Source organism: Cottoperca gobio, chromosome 5 (genome assembly GCF_900634415.1).
Source record: "Cottoperca gobio chromosome 5, fCotGob3.1, whole genome shotgun sequence".
Taxonomy (NCBI): Eukaryota; Metazoa; Chordata; class Actinopteri; order Perciformes; family Bovichtidae; genus Cottoperca; species Cottoperca gobio.
Window position 1 is genome coordinate 20,368,849 of NC_041359.1, and position 18,526 is coordinate 20,387,374.

General features: G+C 41.0%; 1 protein-coding gene across 1 annotated transcript in view; it reads right to left on the minus strand.

Annotated features, from left to right (window-relative positions):
• Window positions 1-18,526, minus strand: part of kif5ab (kinesin family member 5A, b) — a 56,760-nt gene extending 38,234 nt beyond the window's left edge. The window contains exons 1-2 of the mRNA XM_029431477.1: window positions 18,234-18,526; window positions 144-231 (exon numbers count right to left, since the gene is read on the minus strand). Coding sequence (XP_029287337.1) covers window positions 144-231; window positions 18,234-18,362 — 217 coding nt within the window. The 5' untranslated portion in view covers window positions 18,363-18,526. The remainder of the gene's footprint in view (window positions 1-143; window positions 232-18,233) is intronic.

Here is an 18,526-nt window from a genome sequence, read left to right on the forward strand (position 1 = left end):
CTAATGGATGCAGTCAGTGAACGGAAAACTGACAAAGCTGACAAGGGGACCCCAAGGATATGGAGATTCAAGGTGTATTGGCTTTCTCCCTCAGCTTTTGTGTTACTCACACATCTTGGAAGAAAAAGGTTTACGTGACTCACCTTTGACGATCTGCTTGGCGCAGGTGTTGTACACCTGTATCTGGGTGGTGTTGGTAGGGAACACCTGGTCAAACACGTACGACTTCCCCTGTGAAGGCCAACACAAACACAGTCAGCTACACAACCACACTCTCCCCTCACAGCGTCTGGAGAGTGATTCAGATTATTGTCAACACCTCATCTTCCCCTGTGACTCCCTGTAAAAATCTGTCCCGGGAAGTTTGTAAAGCAAGAGCAAGTGTGTGTGTGTGTGTGTGTGAGAGAGAGAGAGAGAGGGAGACTTCACACATAATGTTTATCACTAAAACCTTATGTAAAGCCACATTGCCAGTGTAAGAAAGTGCCACATCAATATTTAATTTACGAACATGTTTTATGGAGGCTGCGGCCCTCTGTGTGTATTAGTCCTGAACAGGAGCACATATATCACATTAAAAGTCTCTTTTGAATGTTATGCATCCTGTGTATGTTAATTTGTGAAGCCTATATTTTTGGACTATTGCGGGGCAGTGGGTGTTTTGCATGAGTGCACCGTGAAGCCTTAGGCAAAAGGCTATGCAACCCCAAGAGAGACAGAGAAAGAGATCACATCTGAGGTGAAGCCATTAGAGGCAACATTCAAGGACTCGGAGAGTAAAGTGATGGAGTGGAGAGGAGAAATGGAGTGGAGGAGTGAAGCAGAGGAGTGGAAATGCAGAAAGGGCTGAAGAAATTAGATGACCTGAAACCAGTGATGGCAATTTGAGAAAGACCGCACAAGTGAAAAACACCAAACTGAGACAGGGAATAAAGAAATATTATTTTAAAAGTATTTGTTATACTGAATCATTGTGTCAGTTAACCAGGCTCTCAGACAGCAAAGCAGCCTGTTAGTCAACGAGAAACCGAACAAATCAGCCAACCAGCTGAATATCAAGCAGCTGAATATTAAACAAGTCACACAGCCAACCAGAGATATGAATTCAACAGACACAGACTTGGGTCGCCATTCAACCAATCATTTAACCAGCCAGCATCACATTGCTGAACAGCCAGTTCACACATATTCAGTCGATCGCTCTGTCCAACATATTTAGTCACCAAGTGTAACATTTTGCCTAAAGTCATATTGTGTTTAATAATACAAGACAGCCTGGCCCACCCACAAGCCTGCAGACATCCACTGAGAGAAGAAGAAACACTGTAGAGGAGGCTGTCTAACCTTCACTCCCATTTTCTCTGCGCTGCTCTTTGTGTTGCATTGGCTACATGAGTAACATGTTGAGCATTGATGGCACATACCGACATGTACAGTATGTATGGTATGCTGACCTTGATGGTGTAACATTTCTATACAGTCTAAACTAACTAAAGTAAGTGACCTGTATTTAACTCTTTATGTGTGTAACTGTTTCTGAAACATGTTCCAGAATAACCTCATTCTGCACATGGTCCAAGATGCGCACACGGTAAATGTCTTCCATTTAGTTTTATATTTGTGTATAATGTTTGCTGATGTGCCTTTACATGGATAATGTGACACAATTTCTGTAAATATATTTTATTTCATCACATTTCTGTTGTGCTAACGTGATTGTGCCTGTTTATGGACGCTAGCTTGAGAGACTTATACATTACTGAGAGATGTGTATTCGAAACCTTTATGTCTTTTATTTTCTTGTAGCTTTCACTGTGACTGCAGTTGACAGAGAGAGAAATAAAATAAAACTTCAAAACACATCTCTATGATGCATGGTCATTCATTCATTAGTCTAGTGTACTGTAGTTACAATGTGATAGAATGACAGTAAAGAGAGACATGATGATAGATTAGATAATGACTAGACAAAGGTTCCCAGACAAATCAGGACTGTCACATCTTGAACCACACGGACACCCCGATGTATTTGTTTAATTGTCAGAACGTGCATTGCATCAAAAGTAAACTTTTATGTCTGCTTGGAAATGTACCTAACTCTCTTAAACACGAGGACGTGGTTCAATCACTAGTAATGCTGGTGAGGAAAGTGATCGTGGTGAAGTGGAGAGGGGAATCAGATCTCCAAGGTTGTGACTCACTAGGACACTATATCAATACGACTCAGTCTTTTTCAGCAGAAATAGGATGTTGGCATCTGTGGGAGTTAAATATAATCTGTATTTAAGAATAAAGTAATAAAGTAATAAAGTATTTAATAACTATGGATAAATGTCTGAAATAGGGATATATGGAAAGAATCGGATCCATGTATACAACAATCATTTTCCCCATATATGTTGCTACAACACATGGAACTCATCTCTGTTCTTTCAAGCCTGCGGAAAGGCTGTCATAAAACGAATTACCAATCGAGAAGTCTGCAAAGGCCTCTTATGTAATGTGGATGTACTGTATACTGTAATAAACAGGATTTACATAGGCTACAAATCACCCCTTGTATAGGCTTTTCCTTATTGTCAAGAGGGTTGTATAGTGAGCAGGAAGTGGGAGCGTTACGTTACATAAGCACGTCATTAAATCCATACAAGCTCCATGAGTCTTGTTCTATTCATGCCCCTGTAGAAGGCAAGAGACAATAATGCTCCGACAAGGAAACACATTATTATTGCTATTATTGTTTAGTTGAAATAAATGGATTGATATCACAGGGAGAAATTTAGGCATTAAAACTGTTAAGACATGGGAAAAAAGAGAACAAAAGTAAGAACTCCTGATGCTACACACGTAATTTTTTCATAGGTCTTAATACGCTCACCAATTGCCATGCAAATGCTTTTTACTAGTTACATAATCTACTACAAAGAAAATGTAATGTTTCTGCCCTTACATAAAAAACCAGACACCTCGGGAGGGTGCTCCGAAACTGTGATTATGTCTGCACCAGCAGTCTGGGATAAAATACATGAATAATCCCTGCACCTCAAAGTATTACATATAAGGCTAAAGGCCCCGCTGCTTCTGAGCCTTTTAAATGACACATTCAACAACAAGCTTGACACCAAATCCCAGTGCACACAAATATAAGTGGCTTAAATAATAAGTTATGTTGGCTTTCAAGGATGGACTCTTTGTAGTTCAATTCACAAGTCATCATGTTCCTTTTAAAGTTCACAAGCACATATCTGTTATGTTGTTTTTCTACATCGACCTTAACCAACTAACTTCAACAATTTCTTCGTCCAAGCCAACAACCTGTCTCTTAGAAATAAGTGTTACCCTTAATTAATACTTTGTTGTTAAATATGACCAACCTGTCTCTATTATCTGGCTACGTACCACAAATCCTTTTAAGTAGCTGTAATAAAACCACTTCTTATCTTGATCCAGAGGTTTTTGCCAACTATCGACTGATATCTAACCTTCCCTTTCTAAGATCCTTGAGAAAGTAGTCGCAAAACAGTTATGTGATTGTTTTTTTAGAGTTCATCATAGCACAGAGACGGCACTGGTGAAAGTTACCGATTACCTTCTATTGGCATCAGACAAAGGACTTGTCTCTGTTCTCGTCTTGTTAGACCTCAGTGCTGCTTTCCACACTGTTGATCAGGACATTCTACTACAGAGACTGGAACATTGTGTTGGCATAAAAGGAACCGCACTAAGCTGGTTCAAGTCCTATTTATCTGAGCGATCTCAGTTTGTACACATTAACGATGCATCCTCCATGACAGCCAAAGTTAGTCATGGAGTCCCGCAGGGTTCTGTACTTGGACCGATTCTATTCACCTTATATATGCTTCCTTTAAGCAATATTATAAGAAACCACTTTCATTGTTATTCAATTATATCAAACAATCAAGCCAGATGATACCAACCAATTAACTAAACTTCATGTATGCTTTAAGGACATAAAAACTTGGATGACCTGCAGGCATTCTACCCCAGCCTTGCAAACCTGCAGCTTATTTGTTTGTGTACAAGGCACAGAGCTGACCATAAACAGAAAAAAGAGGCTGTCTGTTGCAAACTGCAGTAAAATCCCCAAAAGCCCCAGGAAGTGTGTCAGTCACATTATGCCATACTTTTTTCCATTGACTTACATTGGGAAAGAGACGTCTGTAAATCAACGTATACTTTTTTCCCCAGGTAAATCAACTTTCCAGTACGAACACTTGAATAGCCCATATTTATATCATTAGGTCCTAAAAGTTGTGAAATGCGTTAATAGCCAAATCCAGAGTTATTTTCCCTCCTCCATTCATGTGACTGAGCTAAAACCGACCGTGACGGAGCGGCTGGGAGGAGGGGCTTAAGGACAACACAAATGCGCATGCTCTACGGGCCCCATGGATGCGGAAGAACGTCGGAAGATCCGTGTAATTTTATACTCGGAGGTTGAGCTATTTTGGCTTCATGCGTTCATCCCTGATTGAAAAATATGAATATTAGATATACGTAGACTACTGTTGGACCGCAGGTCACTGCGGCCATGGTTTAACATGCAGCCGGGTGGAGTTCATACACTGAAACAGGAACATAACTTAGATTTAAATAGTTCAACCTTGTGACTTTTCCATGCTTAGGTAAATATTTTGAGAGCAATATATTCAGTTGCTATGTTTAGAGTAGATAAGAAATACTATTTCAGTCTGCACACATAATTTATGATTTTCTCTTGCCACACAGTGCTTCTGTTCACCCTAACCTTTAAATGCAATTTGTGCCACTCCCAAGAGCTGTAGAAAAAAATCAGGCAGCATTACTGCAGTGTATGACGTCGAGTGATAACATTTCCACAATGATCTCCTACTCTATAGTGCTTCATTTTCTTAAAATATTTTGTTTGTGACAGAGGGTGGAGACAGTTCGGCTGAATGTATTATTTCTCTTCCATTTCTTAAAAAACTGAACTGCTTAGCTGTTGTTTTAAGTGCTGATTTAAAGCTGCAGGTACTAACAAGCTTCCCATCAGAACTGATTAGGGTTGAATCCATTCCCAATGAGCAATATGTAACACAATACACACATGCAAACCATGCCAAATAACAGAGAGGAAGGGAGGCAGGAGAAATCATGATGTGGTCTTCATTTGGGTGAATAAAAAGAGTTGGTTATATAAGCTGGATGAAAAACAACCCTTTGCCAATCATTTGGTTTCACTGGCTCCACCGTTCAAACACTAATCTGCTCTTGTGCTGCATGAATATGATAATAGCATAAATGTACTAGACTATTCTGTAAGCTCTCCACCAGTGTGTCCATCTCTTGGCCTGTCAGTTCAGACAGGTATAGAAACAACTTGTTTGTCTGTGTGTAATTCAACGAATGTTTTTTCAATTATGTGCATGCACGCCGATGAAGCTGGAATGGAAAGCAAGTGTGCAAATAATAATATTTAAAATTGTGCTTGCACATGCAGACATTGTACATGGCCCACAGCTTTGTGTGTGATGTCAAACACCCACATGCCCTGTCCAGCCTGCAATCTGCTGTTGTCTGCCAGGAGACAAAGAGGCGATGGACTGCAGCCACAGAGAGAGAGAGAGAGAGAGAGAGAGAGAGAGAGAGAGAGAGAGAGAGAGAGAGAGAGAGAGAGAGAGAGAGAGAGAGAGAGAGAGAGATATTACAAACTGCAGCTTGAGCTAAAGAGAACCAAAGTAGAAAATAATCAGTAAAGGAGAAATGATAAGTAGAACATCATGACATGAAAAGCAACAAAAAGAGAGACAAAGAGGAGGAAATACAATCAAGATCAAAAACGACAGAGCTCGAAGGTGAAAAACAAACAAGAACAAGAGAGGAAAACGACTGAAGGCTAGAAAATGAGTTAACGAGAGGCAGTGAAAGAAGAAAAGTGAAGGATGAATGGTTTCATAGCTGTTGAATTTAAATGGTCTTCTGGTACACAGGGGAGCAAAGATGCCCCTCTCTAACCAGAGGGCTTGGCATGGATAGACCTCTAAGATAATCTGTTTGTACGTTGTATTCCTGGGTCTGTTAAACAGACACATTTATACCTTGCACACGTTTGTATCTAAATAATAACTCGCCATGAAGGTACTAACAAGTCTTACGAGCTAAACAACAAAACATGTCGTCTGTCAGTGCACTCGGAAACACACATGTTATAGCAACAAGAGTCTAATGTTAGGGGCTATTTGCAATCAATACAAATCATACAAAGAAATGAAATGAAAAATGTATTTGCTTTCTTTGTATGCATGTTATAATTAAATAAAAATCATCTCGAGCTGGAGCCGGAGGTAATTAGTTTACTCAGTTTGTTGAATGTCCCAGAGACCCCTGGCTTCATCAAATTACTGAAATAAGTTTTGAACATAGACAAACACATTCTGATGGATAGATCACACAGGGGTCTCCAGGCAAGGAAAATGGATAGTAAACCCTAAAAATACATTATTATCAAGACTGTGTCAAAGTCCTTTGCCGTGCCAGGGAGTCCGGTCCCCTCCAGTTCAGAGGAACCATCTTCATATTCTCGGATTACACTTATTACAAGCGAAATCTGCAATCAGTGAGGTCAAGTGACTGCTCCGTGGACGAGATGGCGTTCAGTGTGACCTTTCCTATCCAGCATGACTACGCATCACACATAGTGGAACTGAGAGACAGCTTCAACGTCCTACAAGACGCAGCAAAGGACTAACCATGAGTTAAATAAGAGTGATTTAATCTGACATCAGAGTGATGTTGATGCTTTTCTCTCTGCTGAGTAAATAATGACTAGAAAAGCTATGAATGCTTCCCATATAATATGTTAATTATGTTTGACTAAGATAGATGTGGACAGCGTTATGTAATGTTTTTGTCCTCTCTTTCTCTCGTGTTTACTGCTTAAACGTATTACTTAGTTTGATATTGTGTAGTTTCAACTGTATCGTATTAATTAATTGCATTTTATATTACTAACTAAATACCAATTAAAAGAAAAGGCAAGAAAGAAGACGACTGCTTCAGTAGCTTGCAAACATCGATGTAAACAATGAAGGATTCAAAATGTTAGATTAAGGAGAGATAATCGTCATGGTTTAAACAAATCAGTCGTGTTCATGACATTGAGAGTTGGTAGAAGACTGGATGCAGACAACACTCTCCGATATCAACTCACACTGTTAGTCTCACCATGCACTGCAACATCCTCCCTAAGAGGTTTTGCGGCACTATAGGCCTAATTACCCCCATTCTACAGTCACCTTTGCTTCTGACAGACAACAGGGATTACTCACGCGGCCACAAAAGGTCGCTTGTCATGAAAATGTAAACATCACTCATTTTAAGTGTTGGCCAACGCCTTCATTCCTCCGGTGAGGACAGTCTTCAAAGCACAGTCATAATATTCACAAGAAAAGGCTAACACAAAACTCCAAATCCATGTTTCCGACTAACCAGGAGACATATAGATCAACATTTTAAATGCAGAGCTGGATGAGATGGTGGTTAGAAATGCGTTCCTCTTCCTCCTCCTCCTCCTCCTCCTCCTCCTCCATATTGGTTGGCCGACAGTCAGGCAGGCGGCTCCTCACTTTTTGCTCCCTTGTGTGTGAGCTTGACTGAGGGCAGAGTAGGAAAAGCAGGAGGGGTCCCATTTTCCCTTATCAGGCTATGTGTGTGTCTGTGTTGGTCTCTTTGTCTCTCTCTCTGCTCACACATAAATGCACATACAAGCACAGTGCGAGAGGAGTTCATGCTGCCAATGTCTGTTTCATCCGTCAAGCTAATCAGGCTTTGAGCCTCGGATAACAGCATCATTAGCGATTCTCTCGACATCAGAAAATCCCTTACAACTGAAAAAGCTCCATTTACACAATATTACCAAACATAAGTGCATTTCTTAATTCACTGTGCTGACAAGTCTGAGCAGAGTCGACTGGCACAGCGCCTGAAGGGCAAAGCGGCTCTCTGTGACGACTGAATGTCAAGATGCGATAGTGGTAGTATTATTTTTGAGTTGTCTTGCAGCTATCTTGTAGTTATTATAGCAAACTTTGTTGCCATTTTAGTTAATCATTAGCTTAGGGAAACAAAGTTTACCACCCAACATTACATTGTTAACACTCTACTTATAATTTCACTTAGTTCCCTGCGTCAAGTTGTTTATTAAAGATCCACACATTGAAGTGGAGCAATTAGTCCCCCATCAAAGTGAAATACTGCATAATTTATCAGGATGAGTAAGGGAAGCAGGAGACAGGAGTGGAGAACAGAGGGAAGGAAAGATTGGGCTTTGTTCACCAAGTTTCAGACCAGAAAATAGGAGCAACATCGACCTCCCTATGGATACAATTGGACTGAGAAAAAGAGAGATTTGGAGCCACATCAACATCCAGTTGAGAGTGAGATAAACCGCGCTGACTGCCAGAAAACAGAAATTACAGCAATAAACACGCTGATGCTTTTTCTTTTATACCATTCTGAGTGCGTCTGGAAAATGACACATCGACTCCAGACGTGTCACCGCAGCTCGACCTTTCTGTCTGTTTGGGCTGATTATAAAACCTCACTGCTTCTTTGGTTCACACCAGCAGCACAGAGTATCACACAAGTACTGAAAGCTGGCGTGTTCAGAATTTTTTTACTTATTTACGGAGATTGTTTTTTCTGTAGAAACAAAAATGGTGTACGCTGTGGAAGAGGACTGATGACCTGATGAATGCAAGTCCATGGTTCACTCTTTTGTAGCTCTATTTTTGGTCTCCCAGGGGAAATATCTGGCTCTTTAGTGCTAAATGCTTCACTATGTTCACCAGCTGGTCGCTAACTGTGTCTGTCTGCCGCTTGGTGCTAAGCAGATAGCTTTTAGAGCTTTTTTTTGTTGTTGTTTGCTGAAAACAACTGACTGCTGTAGCTGAAAACGACACTATGAAAATGGAGAGTGAACCGAAATAGTAAAGTTGCGGGCCGGAAAGCTAAACAATGAGCTGAAGCCAAGGGGAGCTGTAGACGTAGGTGATCATTCTCTGTATGTTCATCACTATGAGCGATCACTTTCACACTTTTATTTTTATGTTGTCAATGGATACATTAAGATAAAAATAGCAGGTTGTGATCAGTAACTTCCCGAGGTCTCGTCATCACTGTGAGGTTGCCAGACAACCAGTGAGATATAACGTGATAATTATAGCTTAAGGTTGTGTTACCTTTCGACATAGCCAGGCTAATAGCATCACATTTATCGTACAGACATGAGAGTAGCATCAATCTCCTCAAACTCTCTGCAATGGCATATTCTTTCTAAATGTCAAAGTGTCATGGCTGGTAGTGAGCGGTGCAGAGGGGATAGGACCCAAATGTAGACAGCTAAGCAGACTGACACAGTTCAGGAATTTATTGACCAAATGGTACGAAAGCTGACAGAATCACGAGGCAGTCAAGGGTCAAAACGGGAAAGGCAGTCGAAATAGGCAAACAAATCCAAAGGGGCAGGCGGGAAAATCCAAAGTCCAAAAGATCAGGCAGAGGTTCAAAACAGGCACATTTTAGGTTTTAGGTTTTAGGTTTCAGGTAACTGAAAAACAAAAAAAGAGCTAGAGCTAAAAGCTAAAAAGTAGCAGCAAGAATTGGCAAGGAGTGAATAGAAAAGGGGTTGGTTAAATATCTTCAGGGCTGATGAAGAAAGTGGGAACAGGTGAGCATGTGGGCGGGGAAGCTCAGGGGCTCCATGATAACTGAGCATCTACTGATGAATATCATGTGATAAGACCGAAACTAAATGGACTATGAGATGACAATATTTCAATATATTTCCTTAAATAAAGTTATTGTACACCAGCTTGTGTTTAAAAAACATATAACGTTTGAGAATTCATATTGTTAATAACATATGGTAATGTTGTAGAAAGACGCGTTCATACTTACTCAATGTAAAGTATCGAATAAAGTCTCATTTTGGTATCAGCATTGAAAATCTTTTAGAAAAGCACACTGAAAATTACACCCAGTACAAATACACTGGCAATGCAGACACTGCAGAGACTGAGAGAACAAAATAGATTGAAAGAGAGAGAGAGAGTGTAGGAAAGAGCAAGGAGAGAGGAAAACATTTGTCAGAGAGGACGAAGACGTCTCATCCTTTAAGTGACACTTTGACTGGTCCTGTCCTCGCCTACAATGTCCCTTTTGATTGAGCCTCCACCCTTCACATCCTTCCGGTTATTTACGTCATAGATTTATAGAAATGCTACAGAAAATAGAAATAAACCTTGAGAAAGAACAAGTTATTTAACATGAATTGAACCCAGTGACTTAGTATAGAGCATCGCTCACAACCTGTGACAGTCTGCTATTAGCTGAGCTCTCAAAGGGAAGACATTTCCTCTACTGTATTTCAGCCACCAGCTACCTGCGTTTAAGCAAATCCAGTCAAAATTAATTCACATGAGGTACAGGATTACTCCTGACAGCAGCTTTGTCTCTGTCAGCACTGCTTCGGCAAGACTCGGAAAAAAGCCAAACACATTTAGCATTTAATGCAGAGGAAATCTTGTTTCTCAGGCGACAAGCTTAGCTTAAAAAAGCATTGTGCTTAAGTGTTAAAATAATCAAATCAACACTTCCTAACCCTGCAGGAACAGAGCGTCAATTCAAGTATATTTTTCTAAAATATATTCTTGTTAAAAACGGACCCTATTGCACCGTTTGTGAGAGGAAATTACAATATTCCACAAACACTTGCACTAATGCCGCTCCCTTCTTCAAAGTAAAGGCCATGTTGATAAAGAAAGCTCTTAACGGCGCCATCGATTCATCTTAAACCAGTAATTGAATTAGTACATGAACCCGTGAATCAAATGTATTGACTGAATTTAGGCAAGAAGTGATGCCCCAATGAAATGATAATGGAGGCAACTTATAATGCAGACATCTCTAGCTCTACTCTAAATTGAAATAGAGGTTTTGTGTGGTTGTGGTCTGCAGTTCCAATTAAATCTGAATCCAGAGCATCAACACTGCGTCTGATCATCAAAAGCACCAGTGCAGAGGAAGACACATGTAGTAATCCATCATCTATGCAAGCGAGCAGCATCGCACCATTATTATGAGCCCTGTAATGACCACATGTGGCAGAAAAGGAATTATAAATTAGGGTAGGATGGGAAAGGTTGTGGAAATGTGGCAACATGAGCACATATTTTTATCAACTTGTGCATGCAGGCAGCAATTATTAAAGTAAGTGAAGCTAGGGGAATAACTGAGTAGAAGATGAAGCAATCCAAGAAGTGTTAGTGAGCAATAACTTTAATTTGCTGTAGAAATCAACACCACGGTTAAGGGGATTCTTTTTGTAATTCAGCAGAGCTAATGGCAGAGCTGTGCAGTGAGGTAATAACAATAATAAAAGGCCTCCAGAATTTCTTTTTAAATGGTATTAAGAGTTTGCATAAAATCGAGTGGATTAGAAACTTACAGGTGGAGAAGAAGAGAAAGAAATCAGTGAGTTTTGATTATCGATATACCTACTGAGAGTCACAAAGAAACAGCTGGCAGTGCAGCCTGGAGAAGTGTTTTTTAAAGTCTGGGCTGGGACCAATCCCGAGCAAAGCAAAGATTCAAATAAGCCTGAAATTTATGTTACTCTTATGTAATGGAGTTTGAATAAAATCTTGAATTAGATTAACCTAGATCAAAACAGTAAGTGAACATGTGCTTGAAAAACATGGCTCCCCTGAGGAAGGAAGGAAGCAGTGACCCGGGTTAGATGTCAATGTTCTCTAATGTCAGATCAATAAGCTGAACTGTGATTAATTGAAGGAAACAGAAGTCCTGGGCATGCAGAAGGCAGAGATGCTCCATGGGATTTCCTTCCTGTCCTACTACCAGGCAAATATAGCCGCCAACTGCTTGGGGGTCTTGGCATGTGCACACACGTGTGCGAGCATGTGCAGCTGGGTTACGATGTACTGCCCACAGACGCTGAGGGCAGACATAGAGACCAGGCAGCATCCTGGGCAGGGCCGTGGCTAATGAGGAGAGGATGCTCCATTAACGCTCCCAGGAGTTAAAAGCCTGGTAGTCACAGCCCACTTCTGTCATAAAGGGAAGAAAAGAGCAGGCTGAGTAAAAATAAAGATGAATTGAAGGGACTGGCAGCTAATATGTGGCTGCTAACTACATTTAGGGAAAAGATAGCTGGCATCTCTTGTTGGTCTCGGTTATGGGTAAAATGGTTAGGCACTTTAAAGTTTAAAATAGTACAAGGTAGCCATAAAGTAGTGATGATTAGAATATTGGTTACGCAGCTATATTAAGTGTGTCTGTTTCTCATTTTGTGGATTCTCACATCTCTGGGCTGACTGGCGTGAAATAAACTCACCAAAGTCGGAAAGATCTTTTAGCATTCAGATTCCTGATTGACAGGAGCTTCCCCCTTGACACTTAAAAGCCGGGAGAAACCTCTGCCTAACTTAATGAGATGACAGATGAGGCTGAGCTTGTTCTTTCACATCTTCCCAAAACTGCTGCTGAGTCGTGAGGAAATAGGCAGCAGAATCATCACACCATGAAACACAGCAAGACAGAGAGAAAATACAGCAAAGAGTGAATTTAGAAAGAGAGAGCGAAAGAGAGGGAAGGAGACGAGGTCTGATCCCAAGTGGTAGCTGCTCTGCGGGGGCTAGCGTGGGGAAAGAGCGCAGATCTTGACCATACACAGCAATCCCATTACACTGCCTAATTGGATAGGGTTTGTGTACTGCAGTGATAGAATTAGAGCACTAAAGCGTGCCGGGTGGGGATGAGGGGAACCCTTTGGACCTTCATGTCTGAACTGTTTGTTTTGCAGACAGTTAAAGCCGTTGCAAAAAAATATCATTGAGGAGAAAAACGCTCCATTGGAACTATAAATAATAAGGTACGTGACAGGTAGATGATTTCCCCTCTTGGCGCCTAATCAAGATGGGAATAGGAGAAGAAAAAGAAAATCATCTCTAAGCCGAGCACGACAGGAAAAGAGCCGCAGCTTCATCAGAAATAAGACGGACATCTTAAAGTGTCCGCTCGTGAATAATCGATCAACGATATTACATGCCTAATTTCTGCAACAGCACACCATATGATCTCAATTCATTTTCATAAAACTCAGGAAAAGCTTTCAGGAGAAGATAAGTGTCTTCATGTGGGAAGGAGCAAAGCTTCAGCCTCGGTGCAGAATACACCACATCTCTGTGAACCTTTTGACAAGACTGTTCTAATCCTCTATTCTTCCTACAAATGTAAACATGGTGTATTTCTCAGATGTTAATAAAGCAGCCTTCAACTCGTTAGAGTTTCTATAGTAGACTTGTAAGCGCACAAGGGAAGAGCAGCCAGGGAGAGGTAATCCATAGAATTATAAATGATGTGCAGAAAATAGAGAATCAATAGCTATTTAATGTGCACATTTCAACGGGACTCCCGTCCAGGGACTCTTTTCACCGCAAAGTTGACCCTCCTCAATATCTATCATGGTCAACAACAAAAAAAACACACGGCTCAATATGACAATGACAAGGAGGTCAGTGTAAAGGATAGAGTGTTTTAAACTATAAATCAGTATATACACACACACACTTGACAAGGTTGAGTTTGACAGGATGATGGCTGACAAACAGACCTTTTTTGTTGTTTTTGCATTTTGGTCCAAAACTAAAAGAGTCTGGCCTTGCTCCAGGATGCAGGCTCATTAAAAGTGTTCCTCTAATCTTGGAAAGTAATGGCCCATGATAAAAGGAATTTGCAGTTTCAGGGGAAAAAATGACCTATAGTTGAAAAGGCACTGCAGGAGTAAAATCCACTGCTGTGCACTTCTTCTTGCTCGTTTCAAATAGTTAGACATTGAGAAGGATAATATTAATAATAATAATAATCTGTGTTAACAAATTATGTCATCCCATATCACCCCGTTAAATTAAACTCAGCCCTAGAATGCAGATAAAAACATTCAGAACAGCAGCCAAATGAACCATAAAATGATTTCATTTCGGACAAAGGGAATGATAACGACGCTGTTTCGCATCTTCAGTACGAGTGAGGCTCCTAAAGCTCTCACAGCTTAATGAGATATGGCAACAAAAATACTCCTAACTCATATTTGATCATCATATACTGCCACTGGTGTGACATATATGCATAAAATGCATCTTTATTGAGCCTGTGAACAGCTCATATGGCCCTATGTGATATCTATATGTCACTGCGTCTGAGCAGGAGACAGAATAAATTCCATATCTTGCCTGTGAGGCGGCCATGATTATTTATTTATTCATAGAACTGAGTCCAAAGCGTGATTCATTGAGGCTGTCTTTTACGCCTGCCAGAAGATTAGGAGGGACAATCTGGCCCCTGTGACGTCGCATTATTCCAGACAGTGAAATACTAGAGACAGCTGTGTCACTCCACTGTGGAGCAAACACAAAAGCTGAGCCTTAGGGCAGTGCAGGCGTATGGTTATTAGTCACACGGCCACTGTGCGCCGAGGGGCTCTACAGGTGGCATGTGAGGAGAAAAAACATAACTAAGAAACAAATACTTATAAATAACACATTAATTGTTGTATCACACATGTAGGGGATGTGACATATTGCTATTGCCATAAAAATGCCCCCATGGGAAAACTGGTGTTGCGATGTCTGAAGGTGCTTCAATGAACCGCTAAGAAACGTGACTGTGTAACTTCGGGGATGTGCAGCGAAAGGTTTACCTATTGTAGATGAGATGTATAAATATGATGTGTTTCTTTTATGACCCGCATTCACTGTATCTCTTGTTTCAGGCCTGATTGAGTGATTCTGCTCATTACTCTTGTGTTTGTTTGATTCCCCCTGCTGATGTGATGCTGCCAAGTGGATGCAGATTCTATTCAGTTTCCTCCGCTCTGTCTCTGACTGTAGTTGTGTGCGCGCACGCGTGTGTCGGGAGCGAAGCCCCGCCCATCGCAAAACACAGCGGAGGAGAGAATGTGAATGCGCAAAGTAAACACTGAAACGTGACATAAATGAGATAAACATGTTTATTTAATAAAAGAGCACCTGTTCAATGTGAAAAGTGAGTTGTGAATATATATATATATTTAAAAACACCTTGGATTTCAGGGGAAACACTGCAATGACTGTATTATGTGTTTCAGCAATTGCTCATAGACAGCTCTCACCGGATTCTCCAGTTCCTCTCACTTCTTTGGAGCGTTTTAGCCTCTTTCAGCTCAATATTTTAGTTTATAACGTCTGCAACTTAATTGTTTTGATTCAGTTCAAATCTCACTCCTCTCATCAACCTTGATTCTAGCTGCAAAGGGATCTGTTTTGAGTGAAAGGCCATCTCAGCTCAGCAGAAAACAGCAGAGAGACACAGTTAGCGAGTAGCTGGTGAACATAGTGGAGCATTTAGCAGCTAAAGAGCCAGGTATTTCCCCTGGGAGTCGGCGGGGAGCAAAGCATATGGATGCAGCAGAAATCAATTCTTGCTTTTAATGTCATTTTTGAAAGCAGAAACAACACATTCTTTCTCTTACAAATGAAAAGTTGAATTCACCAGCTGTAAAATGTATCCTTGGTCGTTGATTTTTGATATATAAGCCTTCTTTGTCTGGTATGCCCACTATAGAGGCTTGTGTTAGAAAACTTTAGATAGATATTGCTCTACATGTGGTTCTGTTACACTGCGTTTTAGCATTTCACAGAAGAAGTATGATGAAAAACTAGATGCTTGACAGAGGCTCATATCAAAAATGAGGGTGATACTCATAATGATGCATAGCTAAGTTGATACATCAAGTTCAAATGTAAGTCTGACTTCAAGTTGTCAACATTCACATCCAAGTTTTTTCCAGAGTCTTGTTTTGTTTTTGATTGTGGTATGAAAGCGCTGTGCCTCTTACCAGTCTGACTCCCCCCGTCCCCAAATGTCTTGAGGCCCCTGAGACCACACCTACATGCCATTTCCCCCGATCTTTAATCTCTCCAAGTCTCCTCCTACCCGCCACCCGAGGCGCAGCCGAACCATCACTCAGCACCTCAAATCATTGCCGCTGTCAGTTAACAAGTTCGGGAAGAAGCCTGCCTCGAGAAGACAAATGTGGGGTTATCAGCGCTGCACGTATGTGAATTAGTTTTTTATCAACCATCAGGATATGAACGCTTAGTTGTCGCTGCTGAGTCCCTGCAGCGTGCCTGCTTACCTGCCGGCCCGACATCTTACATCCTGATCCAATCTGACAGCCGCAGCATTTCAAGTTTTAGGAGAACATTTTTTTTACAACTTCCTCTAAGAGTATTCCAGAGCTACAAGAGAGATGCTACAGAAGTGAAATGCATACTGTGAATACATTTACACACCTTAAAACCCTTCGAATTCTGCACGCATCAAAGCAATTACATTGAGGAAGATGAAAAGTGTGTGCATGCTTTTATGGTTATAATCATCTGAACAGAAGGAAATTGATGGGCGGTTTGTACATGAATAGAAATATAATAGAAAGTAGTGCACGCTTCTGTCTCCAGACATTATCAGTTTGGAAGGCTCCTGCTGACATACAGAAGTGCTGAGAGGAAACTACAGCAGTGCAGTGTGTATGCTTTCTTCACATAAAGATCACAGTTCCCTTAATTGGGTAACATGATTTAAATTTCTGCACACTGTTTTCCAACTTTACATCATCTGCACACATGTAAAGAATGGATTTCCTCTGACTAACACACTGCAGCCTTAATGGGCATCCATTAAATAATGTACATTTAAAGACAGTGATTCTTTAGAGAATAACCTCATAGTCTACAAGACAGAACATCGTAATGATGTTTTCATTCTTCTGCGTTCAAACACACCCAGAATACATTTAAATGCAATTACCAAGATTGACGCATGAATGAATGAATTCAAGCTATTGTAATGATGACCTACCATTCCCCAATAGCATCAGAATAATGTGATAATGAGCATTGAATCTGTTTGAGTATCCTGCTGCTATAACCAGGATATACAGGACAGTCTCGCATGGGCATCTATCTCAACGATGCTGTCTTGTATTTCAATGTGTGTGTGTGCGTGTGTGCGTGTGTGTGTGTGTGTGTGTGTGTGTGAATGTGTGTGTGTGTGTGTATGTGCGTGTGTGTGTGTGTGTGTGTGTGTGTGTGTGTGTGTGTGTGAGTGTGTGTGTGTGTGTGTGTGTGTGTGTGTGTGTGTGTGTGTGTGTGTGTCTGTGACAACAGAGTAAGCCGATAGGGATTTTCTGCTGTCTTTATCATCACTTGAAGTCAACCCTCAGGCCAGATGTGTCTCTCTCTCTTTCTGTGTGTGTGTGTGTGTGTGTGTGTGTGTGTGTGTGTGTGTGTGTGTGTGTGTGTGTGTGTGTGTGTGTGTGTGTGTGTGTGTGTTATGCATATGTATGTCTGTTAGCTTTGGCCAAATGTGCTTTACGTTCAATCAACAAGAACATTTGCATTTAGAGCACTCCTAATCCCCCGCTGTTAACCTCGTATGTATCCATCAGATTGACAAACGTGTTATAGCTCGGTTCGTTTTCGTTTGCTGCTCCAAAGCAGTGACAGTAATCAGCAGCTGCTATTCAAATCCATTCACTGGACAGAAACAGCCCACAGAGCCTAATTATGACTCTCATTAAATTTAGAGCTTATTTTACTTCAACAGTGCATTAAAGGCTGACTGCAAGATGCCTCAATATCACTCCAGCATGATTTTGGAGACAGGAAACACGCCAAAATCCAGCAAATCAATACCCCAGAAGAAACATCAGGCAGTGTGGGATCACAGAGGTGGCCACATGCATTTTCAGAAAATTATGAATTAGTTCTTTACAATGGTGAGCTCAAGCTTGTGGATTTTATTGATTTTTTGCTTAAATTAAAGAAGAAAGGGATGATTTTGGCAAATCATCTAAAGGCATTACATGAGAGGCTATTCATCAATTTGATCTAGCCTTTTTTTTTCTGCAAGGCTAAGCCTACCTTATTAACGGCAGCAACACACACCTGAACGATGCAACATGCTGAACCGAATATTGATAGGGGCTATACTTAGTTTGATCCCTGTCAGCAGCCTTTAAGCCTCCAGTCTTGTCTGGCCAGTATTTGATGTGTGCGCAAGATGAAAAGTGTAACCCCTAGCGTTAGCGTACACTGACTGCATGGAAAGGATGGAGATGGTTAGATGTAACTTACCCCGAGGATGACAGTGTCTTCTCCCTGAAATATTGGAATGAACTTATCTTCCCGAATAATTTCGGACTTGTTCAGAGGACGAAATCGACACAACACCTTGATATTGCATTCTGCATTAGCATCAGCCATGGTGGGGGAAATATAGTGCCGCGCTCCAAACAAATAAAGAGGAATTTCTTTATCTAAAAAAAATAAAAATTATTCCCTGTGCAATTTCCCGAGAACCACCTGGGCGCAGGCTGAAACCACCGGCTACATGCAAAGCGACACTGGCAGGCGAAGCATTTGGATGA